The sequence below is a fragment of the Artemia franciscana genome, chromosome 13, assembly GCF_032884065.1.
Source record: "Artemia franciscana chromosome 13, ASM3288406v1, whole genome shotgun sequence".
Lineage (NCBI taxonomy): Eukaryota > Metazoa > Arthropoda > Branchiopoda > Anostraca > Artemiidae > Artemia > Artemia franciscana.
In genome coordinates, this window is record NC_088875.1 from 257,664 (window position 1) to 271,890 (window position 14,227).

The 14,227-nt window shown below is 36.1% G+C and overlaps 1 protein-coding gene across 2 annotated transcripts in view; it reads left to right on the forward strand.

The window, feature by feature from the left end:
* LOC136034350 (syntenin-1-like) overlaps positions 1–14,227 on the forward strand; it is a 151,002-nt gene that overhangs the window by 110,571 nt on the left and 26,204 nt on the right. For both annotated transcript variants that reach the window (XM_065715483.1, XM_065715482.1), the window contains exon 6: positions 58–321. In XM_065715483.1, coding sequence (XP_065571555.1) covers positions 58–321 — 264 coding nt within the window. The remainder of the gene's footprint in view (positions 1–57; positions 322–14,227) is intronic.

Genomic DNA, 14,227 nt, shown 5'->3' on the forward strand with positions numbered 1-14,227 from the left:
AAAATTTAAATTCGATTTTCGTTTTCGAAGACTATTTATCAAATTCTTACTTTATAGGCCATTCGAAAGGACAATAACCCTTCACAAGGATAGTGTAGGCCACATTGGTTTCCAGTTCAAAGATGGCACAGTATCAAGCCTTGTCAAAGACTCCTCAGCTGCTCGTAATGGTCTGTTAACTGATCACAGGATGCTTGAAATAAATGGCCAAAACGTTGTAGGTCTGAAAGACAAAGAAATCACCAAGATGATTGAAGCAGCTGGTAACGTTGTAACGCTTACTATTATGCCCAAGTTCCTCTATGAACATATGATGAGACAGTAAGTCGTTATGTCACTTTCAAGTATTATTAACCTGGGGTATTCAAACCTTTCCTTTTTTTATTGAATTTACCCAGAATAAAAAAAAAAAAATGTTTCACTCTATTGGGGGACTCTTCAAAGAGCTGATTTTTGTAGACCTTGATTTCCTTGAACTTTGAAGTTTGGCAGTACATAACTGCACGTTTGACTTCATTTGATTGGGTTTTGGGTATTGAGATATTGGGTATTGGGTATTGAAATTTGGGTATTGGATATTTGGGTTTCGACCACTTTTACCGGGGAATTTCCAAAATAGTTTTTTTTTTTATGAATAAAACTTGGGGAAGATAGCCGTCCGAATGGCATGAAGTATTTTTTCCGTTACCGTATATTGGACATTCGAACTTATGGTTCCTTAAAGCTGAGGTTTCTTATCGTTCTTGTCACTTGTCTATTGCAACCAGTCTGTCTTTTTCACCCACGTATACTGAATCTAATGAAATATTAAGTTCTTATGTCAGTTTTAATCAGGCCAGGCATTTGGTAAGTAAACTCTTATATCGCTTCTAAGCAGACTAAGTGTGTGGTATTTAATTCATCAGTTGTTATCTTAATAGAAGTTATCCTGAAATTTAACAGCGAAACTCATGTTCTTTTAATCCTCTATACTTTGTTTGTTTTTGTTTCTTCCACGGCTGATAGGATGTTCTATATCGCCGCTCCTGTATGCAAGTGTAATAAAACGGGTTCTAGGCGCTTATTACCCCTCCCCTCCCCCCGAAAATACTCCCCGTGAAAAATACCCCACTAGAAAATACGCTCCTTCCCGGACAATACATCCCTGGGGAAAATACCCTCTGGATAATACTCCCCTCCTTTGGAAAATAAGGCTATCCAAATTTGAGTATTTTATTTGATTTTTTTTTTTTTTTTTTTTTTTTTTAGTTTCGTTGAGAAGTGCTATGGAAAGGAAAAAAGAGGAATTTAGATACCATTAGTATCTTAAAAATTTAGAGAAAAAAACGGAAATCCATTTTTGTTGAAAAGACTTCCATATGAACTTCTGCAATTTTTAGCAGCAGTGGAGGCCAAATTAAAAAAAAAAAGAAAAAAATGTAGGCGAAAATTCATCAAAATCAAGCTGAAAATATGTGGCACCGAAAAGTTTAAGAAGGTTTAGCTTTCCTTTGAAAGGATAGTTGGTGTTGGGAACCAACAAATTCTCATTGTTTAAAATTTACGGACGAAACCGTCGTCAGATTCCACGAGTTTGTTTTTCTTATCTTCCGAGTGTAAAACTACCACAAATCACCATTATTAAATGAATTAAACCAAAACGAACAGAAATTGCAATATAAACATTTAAAATGTGTTTTGTTTTCATTGAAGTGCAAATTGTGTCTGATCTTGAGAAGGCGTGGGGGTTGTGAGCCCTACTCATGTTGATTTTTGCCCGTTTTGAGTTTGATTCGGTTATTTGTGGTAGCTCTACGCTTGGAAAATTATTTGAGTTTATTTATACTCATTTTGGCCTAATGGAGCTCTTTACTATTCTTTGACATACTTGTTTTGTGGAAAAAGCTTTTAAATTAATTTCCGTTAGTTTTTTACTGAGTTGGTCTTTTTCATAAAAAAATATTTTATGTCTGTTTTTTTCTATTAGGTTCTATAGTTTTTACTTTGAAAATTAGTTGACTTTATTTCTACTCATTTTACTTTTATTTAAGAAGCTTGCTCCGAATGTTTCCCATTTACAAATACTATCTGTATTGTAATTAAATGAAAAAAAAACTAAGCAGGTTTCTCAACTGAAAGTTAGGAGCAACGTCAAAACTTAAAACGAACAGAAATTATTACGTATGTGAAAGGGTTCGCATCCTCCTCAAAACGTCGCTCCATTCTTAAACAATTAGGACAAAATGTCAAAACTTCATCGTAAAAAGCAAGGTCGTGAGGAGGGGTCAACCCCTTTCATATACGTAATAATTTCTGTTCGTTTTAAGTTTTAATGTTGCTCCTTACTTTCAGTTGAAAAAACTTGTTTTTTTATTTAATTTCTTCTCGTTTTGAATAATACTGGAAAATCCGGTTCCCCCTCCATGAAAAATTCCTTCCCCTTACGATAAGCTCATCCGTTGAAAGTTCTTTTCCCTTAAATCCCCCCTCCCTCCCTGGCCGGAGAAATTCCTCTCAGATTCTTGGGGATGAACTCGAGGGAAAAATTTCTCATGGTGCACTTTTATCTTAAAAAGGAATCACCTCCATAGAAAAGTTTTCGAGGAAGAAGCCAGCAAAAGGGTACTTGCCAGCAAAGGTTTTTTGGGGTGGGGGGGTATAAAAGAAACTTTAAAAAACGGATCAAAAATTCGAAATTGATATCTACTCCATTACGATTCCTGGGAAAATATGTGGTCTATGCTGTTATTATTAATAAAGTTAAAACTAAATAGTAACATTAAACGCCAAAACGAACACAATTTATCCCGTATAGGAAAGGGACTGCCCCTTCCTCATCCATACCTCCACCTCATGGTCGCAGAAACTTTGGAGTGTTCTCAATTACAACAGAAATTGAGAACTATAGTCCTTTTTTAAGGTCAAAAGAGACTGGAGACCAACCAGCCACGTGAAGGTGGTATTTTCTGGGGGGTCATTTTCCGAGGGGAGATTTTCCACGGGGGAGTTACTTTCCAGGGAGGCTTTTTTTGCAGGGCGTGTATTTTCCGGGGGTATTTTCCGCGGAGGTTTATTTTCTGGGGGGGGGGGTAAACGCCGGCCACCAATAAAATGGCAAGTCCTCATGTCGTTTTCTTGAAGGCCTAGCATTTGGCATTCAATTTTTATTTATTTATTAAGTGGTTTACCAGCGGTTTTCTATGCTAATATGTATGTGATTTCACGCCAGATTGCTAAATTTTTCGATGTTGTGTCAAAACTAATTCGTCGGATGAATGAATGTTTTTTTCAATGTACGAAAAAGCAATATACCTTGAAAATTTTGAAAGTTACACATTCGATGTTTTTTCGTTTTTGATACGATAGTTATTGTGGTGCCACGGTCATATTCCAAGGGTTTAGGTACATGTGCCCTTGTGACGTATAGGGTGCCTGGAAGTGGTGTTCACGTTTTTGACAACCAACGAGCTGTATGCGACAAAACCACGTGGCAGCATAAAGGACTGGGATATATGATGGCATTGGGGAAAGGATATAACTCAATCATTTTGTCTTTGCATAACGTAATAAAGAAAAACATAGCTTAATAAAAAAAAACTTTTTCCGTGAATTGTTTTTTTTTTCTAGGTTGAGTCGACTGCATGTGATTATTCCTATGTAGCCAACATGCATGAATGATTCAGGCATATGTACTGATGAATTTTTGTTTAAATTTTTCAACCATACTTCGCCAAAAGGTTTCGTGGTATATTTTTGTGTTAAAATGTGTATTCCTAACCCTTGCACTATTTGTTCATTCCAGATTCGGGAAGTTTTACCATTTTCGCATGCAACTTGTTTTGCAAAACAAATATGCCGCAAAGGGGATTATCAAACGATCCAATCTGTGTTCAAAAAAAAATAACAAATTTGTTTAGATTACCCTCTAGATACAAAAAAGTAGTAATCAGATGGATACATAATTTTTAAATAATAAAAAATGCTGTGAAAGTAGTTTCTATCAATGTTTTAGATTTAATTTCGATTCAAGTTACAGGCTGATTTGACCAAACAGTTCGTGTTGCCGAACTGTAAGTAAAAGGGAGTGACTCGGTTAATAGTTACCGAGTTAATAGTTAGTAGTGAACCGAGTCGGCTAATAATGATTTTTAATGGCGATTTCAAATATACAAGAAAAGCTACAATCCTGAGAAAAATTTTCCTGGTTTTTTACAAAGGGAAAACCAGCTGAAACGTTTTATCATGTGATAGTGAAACGTGAAACTACACTTAAAACGAACAGTTAGGTTTCCACCACTCTACTAAATTGTATGTTGGGGCTTCTTTTTTTAAATAGCCTGTGTATAACTTACGGCATGTGCCAGACCCTTATCCACGAGTGTAGGTCACCCGGTTTAACCCCCCCCCCTCCAAGAAAAAAAAGACAAAATCTGTCCGATTTGTACAAAAGTAACACATACAAGTAACACGAACAGTTGTTACTCCGTTATATGAGGGGGCTGCTTCTCCTCAATCCTCCGATTTTTGCACCAAAGTTTGACTATGTGTCCGAACTCTTTAAGAACGACTGTTCAAGCATAAGATCCGTTGGATCGGAATAAAAAGATATTTATAAGCCCCTATAAAACTTTAGCCTGATGGGCGGGGATAAAGGAGGAAAATCACCCAGAAAAGCAAGGAGTTACAAAAAAGCTCAAACTGTCTAAACTTATTGGAAGAACCCGCTTAAAAATATATTACTTATATTTTTTCTTGTTTTTCACTAATGTTTAATTGCTCCTCGGTATAGGGTAAGCGTTACGGGAAGCATGGCTTAAGAAAGCGGAGCCTTGAAAGTAAAATTGTGCCAAAAGCATAATTTTTTTACACCAAAATCTGCCGAGATTGCATTTTTTTTAATAACCTTTACAAAATCAGTTGATTTTGCTAATTCAGTGTGAAACAACCTCCAATAGTGTCCAAATTATAAAATGATTACAAAGGTCTGGCAACAACGCTTAGACTTTATTATGTTCATAGATTATTTTTTTAGCTCTTTCGCTTCGCAATGATATTTAGTTTTTATTGTTTATTTGGTTTGGATAGATAACAAATACATGTGTTTACTAGTTTGCCTTTGGATGGAACTTTGATTGAAGGTCTGTTTTATGGAGAAACCACTGCCCCAATTCAATCCTTGATATTCCTGATCACTGTATTTTATTAAGGAATGCAGTTATCGGCCTCTATCTACCTACCTAACAATTTTAATCAAAATATATAAAAAAACTCAAAAGCAATATTCGATAGCACACTGAATAATGTAAATTGTGTCAATTAAAAAAAAATAAAAAAAATTCTGCTGTTATATTATTCAGCAGAATCTCAAGCCCCTGGTAAACATCCAATGCCCGCTTAGTTCTAATTTCAACCTTCCTTCTATGTTGATATATCTGCTCTTGGTGGAGAATGGCACAGAACCTGAACAATCTGTTTCAAAGAACAACGTTGTGCAGTCGCTTCAATTGCTTTAAACGTTACTTTAGACCTTAGATCTTCTAGAGCAGGAAGTGGCGTATAGGGGTGTCTTTGAAGCTTCACCGGACCTATAAAAGCCGAACAGCAGCAATCATTTAGAGTTGAGTCAAACAAGGGACACATCTTTATTTTATGGACATAAAAGGACGCCCCCTCCCACTTTCTTATAAACAAATTGTAGCCTAAAAGTGTCATTTCCCTTCATTTTAAACCCCTTCGCAGAAAAAATGTAAAATCTTCTACCATTTCATTTTTTTTTTTTTTTTAGTTTCTTGACATCATACATGCTTCATGTTCTATTCTTATCAGGTCGTAATGAAGCTAAAATATGAATAGATTTGTTTTTTTTTTTTTCGCTGTAAAAGAGAAATTAAAAAACAGAAGTTTTTTTCAACTGTAAGTAAGGAGCAACATCTAAACTTAAAACGAACAGAAATTATTCTGTATATGAGTGGGGCTGCCAACTCCGCAGTCCCTCATTCTTTACGCTAAAGCTTTCAGTATTTTATTTTATTTTTTTATTGTTCGAATTAAACAGTCCTTGTGTTTCAGGAGTCGTTCATAAAGATTTGGGACAAAAATCCAAACTTTAGCGTAAAGAGCAAGGTATTGAGGAGGGGGTAACCTCCCTCGTATATGTAATACTTTCTGTCCGTTTTAAGTTCTGATGTTGCCCCTTGTCTACAGTTGAAAAAGTCTTTCTTATTTAATTTCTGATCGTTTTTTTTTAATGATACCGGGAAATCCAGCTCCCTCTTATTGCTAGAAATTCCCCCAAAACAATTTATTGCGGACGATTCCGGCTGAAAGATTTTCTTAGCACACTTTCATTTGCTCTAGACAATTCCTACTTGGTTAAAAAAAATTCCCCCGACAATTCCCCTTTAACATTTCCACATGTAAAATTGAGTCGGCATAGAGAAGGTAATATTGTAAAAGAAATCGTATAGGAATTCTCTAGAACTTTTAATTTCCATTCGAATGAGCCACCTCCTGATATTCTAAGATTATTGGTTCGATATTATCACCCCTGGGGACAAAATAACATATAAACACGCATTCGTGATCTTTCTTCTGGCAAAAATACAGAATTCCTATTTTTTGCAAATGGGAGCTTGAAACCTATACATTAAGGTTCGCTGGTACGCTGAAAGTGATGGTGTGATTTCCTTAAGATTTTTGACTTTTAGGTGGTGTTTCCGCCCTTTTTCGAAAATTTAATAAAGAAAATAAGTTTGTTAAGCTGAAAGTAAGAAACAACATTAAAACTTACAACGAACAGAAATCATTAGGTAGATGAGGGAGCCTTCCCCCTCATATGTGGATGAAAATCATTAAGATCCCTTGAATTTAGTGGTTCCCCCCTTTTTTTTCAAAAATCAGGCAAATTTTCTCAGACACGTAGCTTTTGATAGCACAAAACTTAATGAATCTCATTTGGGGGAGGGGGGTTAATTCGGAAAAATTTGAAAAAATGAGGTATTTTTAACTTACGAACGGGTGATCGGATCTCAATGAAATTTTACATTTAGAAGGATATCGTGTCTCAAAGCCTTTATTTTAAATCCTGACCGGATCTGGTGACATTGGAGGGAGTTTGGGGTGGGGGAACATAAAATCATGAAACGCTTACATTCGAGGGATAGGGATGAAACTTGGTGAAAAAATAAGCAGAAGTTTTAGTTACGTGATTTACATAATTGGAACGGATCCGCTCTATTGGGGGGGGGGTAATTCTGAAAATTAGAAAAAATGACGTATTTTTAACTTACGAAGGAGTGATCGGATCTTCATGAAACTTCATATTTAGAAGGAACTCGTAACTCAGATCTCTTATTTTAAATCTTAACCGAATCCAGCGTAGTTGGGGGGGGGGGCGATTGGGGGACCGGAAATCTTAGAAAATACTTAGAGTCGTGAGATTAGAATGAAATTGGATGGGAAGAATAAAAACCTGTCTAAGATACGTGACTGACATAACTGGACCGGATCTGCTCTCTTTGGTGGAGTTGGGGGGGGGGGGTGATTTTGAAATTGAGGTATTTGTAACTTACGAAAGGGTGACCAGATCTTAATGAAATTTGATATTTAGAAGGATCTTGTGCTTTAAAGCTCTAATTTTAAATTCCGACCAGATCCTGCGACATTGGGGGAAGTTGGAAGGGAAAACCGGAATTCTTGGAAAACGGGGAAATCGAGGTACTTTTATCTTACGAATTAGTGATCGGATCTTAATGAAATTTGATATTTAGAAGGAAGTCATTTCTAAGAGCTCTTATTTCAAACCCCGACCAGATCTTTGACATTGGGGGGAGTTGGAGGGGTAAATCTTGGAAAACACTTGGAGTGGAGGAATCGGGATGAAGCTTGGTGGATAGAATAAGCAAATGTCCTTGATACGTGATTGGCGGAACCGTACTGGATTCGCTCTCCTGGGGGGAGTTGGGGGCAGGGGTTCAGTGATTTGGCGAGTCAGGTGCTTCTGGACGTGCTAGGACGATGAAAATTGGTAGGCGTGTCAGGGACCTGCACAAATTGACTTGATAAAGTCGTTTTCCCAGATTCGACCATCTGGGGGGCTAAAGGAAGAGGAAAAATTAGAAAAAATTAGTTATTTATAAATTACGAGTGGGTGATCGGATCTGAATGAATTTGATATTTAGAAGGACATCGTGACTCAGAGCTCTTATTTTAAATCCTGACCGGCATTAAGCCTCTTATTTTCCTATTAAATCAATCTATTGATTCACGGAATTTTGTTAGTGCTCATACCATATGATCTCTTGGCTCTTAGCTCTTCATGCCTCGTCACAAGTGCCATATGAGCTCTTAGCTCTTGTTTGTCTGATTAGTCACATTTCCCTTATTAAGATGTCGAGTATTTAAAAGCGAAAAGCCTCTGGGAGAAAAAGCGCAAAATTGACTGCTGCTTTTTTTTGCTAACGTTTTGAAGACTTACCCTGCCAAGGTCCAAACAAGTGCAACCGGCCTATTTTTTAGTGGGAGGAAGGGGGGTCGAATTGCTGATAGAGCACTCTTTTTGCTGCAATTCTTCAACTTTTTTTTAGATGGGGGTCTTCTGCCTCGCCTAGTCCCTCTTGTCTCTCTCTGTGTGTAGGTTTGTGGACTTGTACGTTCGTTTTGGGCCTTATGGCTGATTTCCAAGTGACCAGTGACCAGTTGATTTAAAATTGTGGAATCAAGCTCTTTAGCTTCAGAACTAACGAAACTTATGTCTTAAGTAAATGAATCCATTCCATAAAAGAATTTTCAGCATTTTCACCTTGAAAATATGTTGCAGGCTTCTATTTGATCCTTTTCTTAGTGTTCTGTCAATTTTGAACGTAAAGTTCCTTTCACAGCTAAAAGCTTTTGACAACCAAACCATGGAAACAAGTATAAATGGTTGTTAGTCTCAAGCCAAATTTTTCTTTCCTTACAATTATCCAGAAAAGGGCAGAAGTTCTGACTTCTGACCCCTAAAGATCAGTGTTTACAGAAGAGTATAGATCGTGTCAGGAGAAAATTATCATATATATATATATATATATATATATATATATATATATATATATATATATATATATATATATATATATATATATATATATATATATATATATAAATATATATATATATATATATATATATATATATATATATATATATATATATATATATATATATATATATTAAAAAGAATAAGCTGAATTGAGAGGTACATAATACAAAGTGTGACGCCCTAAACCAATTTTTGGATTACAATTGACGCCAAATCAAAACAAATTTGCCCCTTAAAGTGTCTTAGGCCTTTTCTTACTGAAAACCGTGATTTTCAAAAATAAGTTTTTTTTGCAGAATTGCGGACTTTTTAAGATAGTATCACATTTTGTCAGTTGTCACGTTAAACCGTGAAAATAAATGTGTGAAAAAAATTCATCAAATTTGTCCGTAAAAAGTAAACGTTAACAATTGGTTGATTCTCTTGTTTTTTTATTATATAAAATTTTGCATTATGTATAAAGTTTGTTATTATACATAAGGTTTTTTATTATATATGAAATAATATATATATATATATATATATATATATATATATATATATATATATATATATATATATATATATATATATATATATATATATATATATATATATATATAATCATAAATTTTATCTTATATAAGGTTTGTGTAAGCTAAGTTTCCAGATAATCAATTCGAACTGTCAGATCTCTTTTCACTGTTATGCCCACTTCTGTGAATAAAAAAATAACAACCTATTGTTAATGTACATATTAATAAATGTGTTTGATTTTGTGAAGGAAATTGAGTACAGTAATAACGAAAAATATAGCTGAAACAGTTCATAACTTATTTTATCACTTATCTATTAAAGTGTACTGCTGAGTCAGCCGATATAGATTAGCCAAATATCAAACCATTATAAACATGCGTAGACTTTAAGTCATGGTGCTGTTTACATTTACAGTGTCTGCTCTAAAGTGTCCTTCATATGTTTTGGAGGGGAAATTTGAACCCACCAACTCCTATCCCTGGCTGTGTTAGTGTTATGGTTGGGGGGAGATGAACATTAGACCCAAGAACTTATCTTGTACGGGGTAAAATGAAAAATAGTAAACAACCAAAGTAAGGAACAATAGCTGAATGCAAAAATAAAGCTTCAACAATTTGAACTAAGAAAACAAGTTGAACAGGGAAACATACAATGAATATTCCACTGATCTTGGCTATTCGGCAGTATTTGGTTGTGTATGTCAGAAGATTGGCGCATAAGATAACCAAAGTTATCTTGTGGTAACGTCGCCTCTTTGGCACTAGAGCATTCGATGGCTTGACACTTATCGTTGGCAAAGGCAGAAGTAACCTGAAAAAGATTTGTAGCTGGTAACTTATAGGACAGAGCCTACTGAAACGCTTTAAAAAGGGTTGCCAAGCATTTTGTAGCCGATTGTAGCAAATCATAGCAGCTCTTAGTTCTTCCTATACCCATGCATTTCAAAAGGGCTTCTCACCCATCCACAGAAAGGAAAGTAGCTGAAATTACACGCTATTGAAATTGATTAGGATCTTACGTCATTAATTTCAGCAATCACAAAAGCTTCTGGATTCCTTTATTGACCCTTGTTCTTACATCTATTATTATCGAACCACTTCAATTACTGTCCAGTCTCTTTTACTGTGGAGCAAATAAGAACATAAGAGCCGAAAAACAAACAATCTCACCTTTTTACGCGCTCTATCATCTGCGATGCTGGACAGAATTAAGAACGGCTTACCGACTCCATTTATGACCACTTAGACAGTTCTCTCATAGCATGTTTACTCGTTCAATATTCTCTTAGAAAAAGATATAAAGGAACATTATTTGATGAAATATATATTAAAATAAAACATAATTCTATCTCGTAAAAAAAGTTTTCTTCACGCTTTTCTTTCACTCACAAACCGGATTTCAAATTCAATGTATGTGTTTTGAATAGTACCAGAAACGCACTTGGCGTTTTTTACCGATCGAATTTTTTACCGTTGACGCTCTAAAATAATGTAGCGTTTACACACTGGGCAGTAAACATTCTATCGATGCCACATCAGTCAATCGCAGATCTGACCTAGCAATTCATTTTAATTAACGATTAATATTGATCAATTATTGGACAGTGAGAAATTCTGTAAATTGTGGCGGGGACATTATAAGACCGGTCAGGTCAAATTTAGTAGCTCTTAACCAAGGAGGACGAGTCTGAAGCAAGCTGGAATCAGTTTTCTAACTCCAGCATAGCATTCAAGTTTAGTACTAATTTTTTCGTAGCTGTTCTTTGAACAAAGCCTTTTTTATTTTAATTAAAATAATTGAAAAGCGACAAACATGCCCCCCCCCCAAACAATGAAAAATACATTGTGTGTCTTCCTTATATTTTTGTATATACTACCCGTCCAGGCATTGGGGGAGGGGGATAGTTAAACCCGAAGCCATTCTAAAAACCAATATGTAGAATTTGTCTTAATGTAAATGAGTCCAAATTTTGTCAAAGTAGTTTTTGGTTTAGGATGCGTAAATTAGATTAGCACTCATTTTTTTTTTTTGTTTATAATGAATATGCTTTGGTCTGTTTAGGGTCGAAGGCAGGGGCTAATTTGGGTCCAACCCCACGACACTTCAAACTTCCTTGAGTTTCTAGGCACTTCCTAATCAAATTATCTAGTTTTTCTTCCGATTAGCTTCTCCTATCCCTCGAAAAAAAAAAAAAAAAAAAACATTATGACTTCCAATTTAGTTTTTTTACGACATGCTCCGTGCAAACACATTCTGTCAGTGCAAACGAACAAAACAGCCGTCGTCATGAGACTGGACGACAAATTTGTAATCATGCATTTAGTCAAATAGGCCAGCATTTCGGTGATAAAATAAAAGATCGTTTATTTTACTGCCCGTGAGCGGCTGCATTGCTACCGTCGGCGTACCTATTTTTATTTTACCTCCCAGCGTATACGTTACAATACCATTCTATTAACCTTTACTGATGATGGCGTAGCTACTGAGGTGGCGGTAAAAAATCCGACCAGCAAAATACGTTAAGTGTGTTTGGGGCCTATATCGCTCTACTGACAGTCTGGTCATGGGAGTGCCGTTTCTCTCGCAATCGGGATTGTGAGTTTATAGTCTACATTCCGGATTCGGTAATTTTTTCCGAAAACAAAATTATAATTTTGGATTGTGAATTTCACCTGTTCATGGGTCTTGAGTTGTGGTTTTATAAGTGTTGCTGTTTTACAGTTTGGAAATTGACAATCCTGTTTTATAAACTGATTTTATAAGCTTCTTTGTTCTGCGCATAGAGGTCTAATCATGTGAAGAGGTAATGGCATCAAATCCACTTAAATCAGATGGTATGGTGGTTGAAATGTTGGAGCTACTGAAGGACTATTATGAGCCTCGCAAACCGACTTTAAGGGTGCTTGGTCAAAAAACTGAGCCCCTCGACACGGAAATCGGTGGAATTCAGGGATGCATGGGATTCTAGAAAGATTATTCTCGAGTTTTTAGGTTCTGCTTTATAATCGAGCACTTAAGTGTCTGACTTGGACTACGCGGATGGCGTTGACGATTTTACTGCTGATTTTCAGATGCTTGGCATGAAGATCAACACGGCTAGAATTAAAAGTATGGACTTGTGTACTTTTGAAATGTCAGTTTCTACTTTACGGACAAAAATTGGAAAATTCGGTAGCTTAATTTACCTTGGCTCACTAATAGACTCGTGTAGAGGCTTTGACCTTAACGTACAAAATAAAAGCGAATGCATATAACCCAGGCTGTTGTGGTTAATATAAGTTAATAAAGTTAATAACCCCCAGCTGTTGTGGCGTCACGTGTCAAAACTTACCTCGACTTCTTCATCTAAGAACAGTCTGGTTGATTTAGGCTCTTGGAAAAATCATTTTTGCACATTATTTTCTGATGACCCACCTCCTCTTGACACAACAGTTCGATTTATGCTCTTGGGTCATATTGCGAAATTAGGCCATGCTAAAAATTATGTCACTATCATGCCGGCATTTATTCAGGCACATATTCTCCGTCATAAGCCAGGTAAAGCAACTGGTTCAGACGGCGTGCAACCCTAAGATCTTGATCTACGGGACAGTAAAACTGTTCAAACATCCTGCTATTTATCCCAGGCTTGTATCGCCCAGCAGCACATTCCTGATGCGCTATGTGAAGGTCTAGTTACGTGCATTTTTAAGAAAAATAAAGACCCGAAATCCTGTGACGCATACACGCCGATTAATCTATGTTCGACGATTGGCAAGGTTCTTGAGAAGCTTGTCTGTAATGAAATTAGCACATAATGTGATTATGGTGATGACCAATTTGGTTTTAGGAAAGGACTTGGCGAGCAAAACGCCCATGCAACTTTCTAGCGATTCTTGAAAGACATAAAAAGGCAAAAAGCAGCATCTACGTTTGTGCTATCGATATTTCAAAGGCTTTTGATTCCGCTCTTCACTCCCAAGCAATTCTGTATCTCTTTAGAAGTGGAGTTAATCCATTTGTTTTTACCTGCCTATAGCAGTAATATTGGAAGTCCTCAATCCGGATACGTTTGTAAGATACTATTAGTAATCGTATTCGTTTGCGCCGTGGTGTTAAGCAAGGTTCTGTTCTTAGTCCGGCAAATATTTAATAACTCTATTAGAGCAGTCAGTCAACAGACTCCATCAAACTTCATTGAGCCATATATCGATGCAAATTACTTGTCATATGCCAACGACATTCTTCTCATGGCTGATAGTCTTGATGCACTCAAGAACGCCGTTGATGTTGTTTGCTCTGGACTGAATGAAATCGGTCTTTCAGTTGCTAATTTCAAAACAGAGTTTCTTATCCTTGGACCGGAGATCGCCTCCATACAATCCAAGCTGGTCCCGCTACAATTTCATCTTCCAGTTCGCTTAGGTATTTAGGTCTTTTATTTGTAACTTCAATTAGATCCACTAGCCAGCTTATAATTGATTCTTTGAAATGTTATTTAAGAAAATCTTACGGTCTTCTCGCTAGGGTAAAGGGCTAATTTCGTAAGACAGCCCTGGTCGGCTATGTAATGGGTTTTTTATACCACATTTATTGTTTTTTACACCTTTTTGGAAAATTTTTTCTGCTTCTGATAAAAAGCAAATCCGACCCGTGTTCTTTAAATTCTGCAAG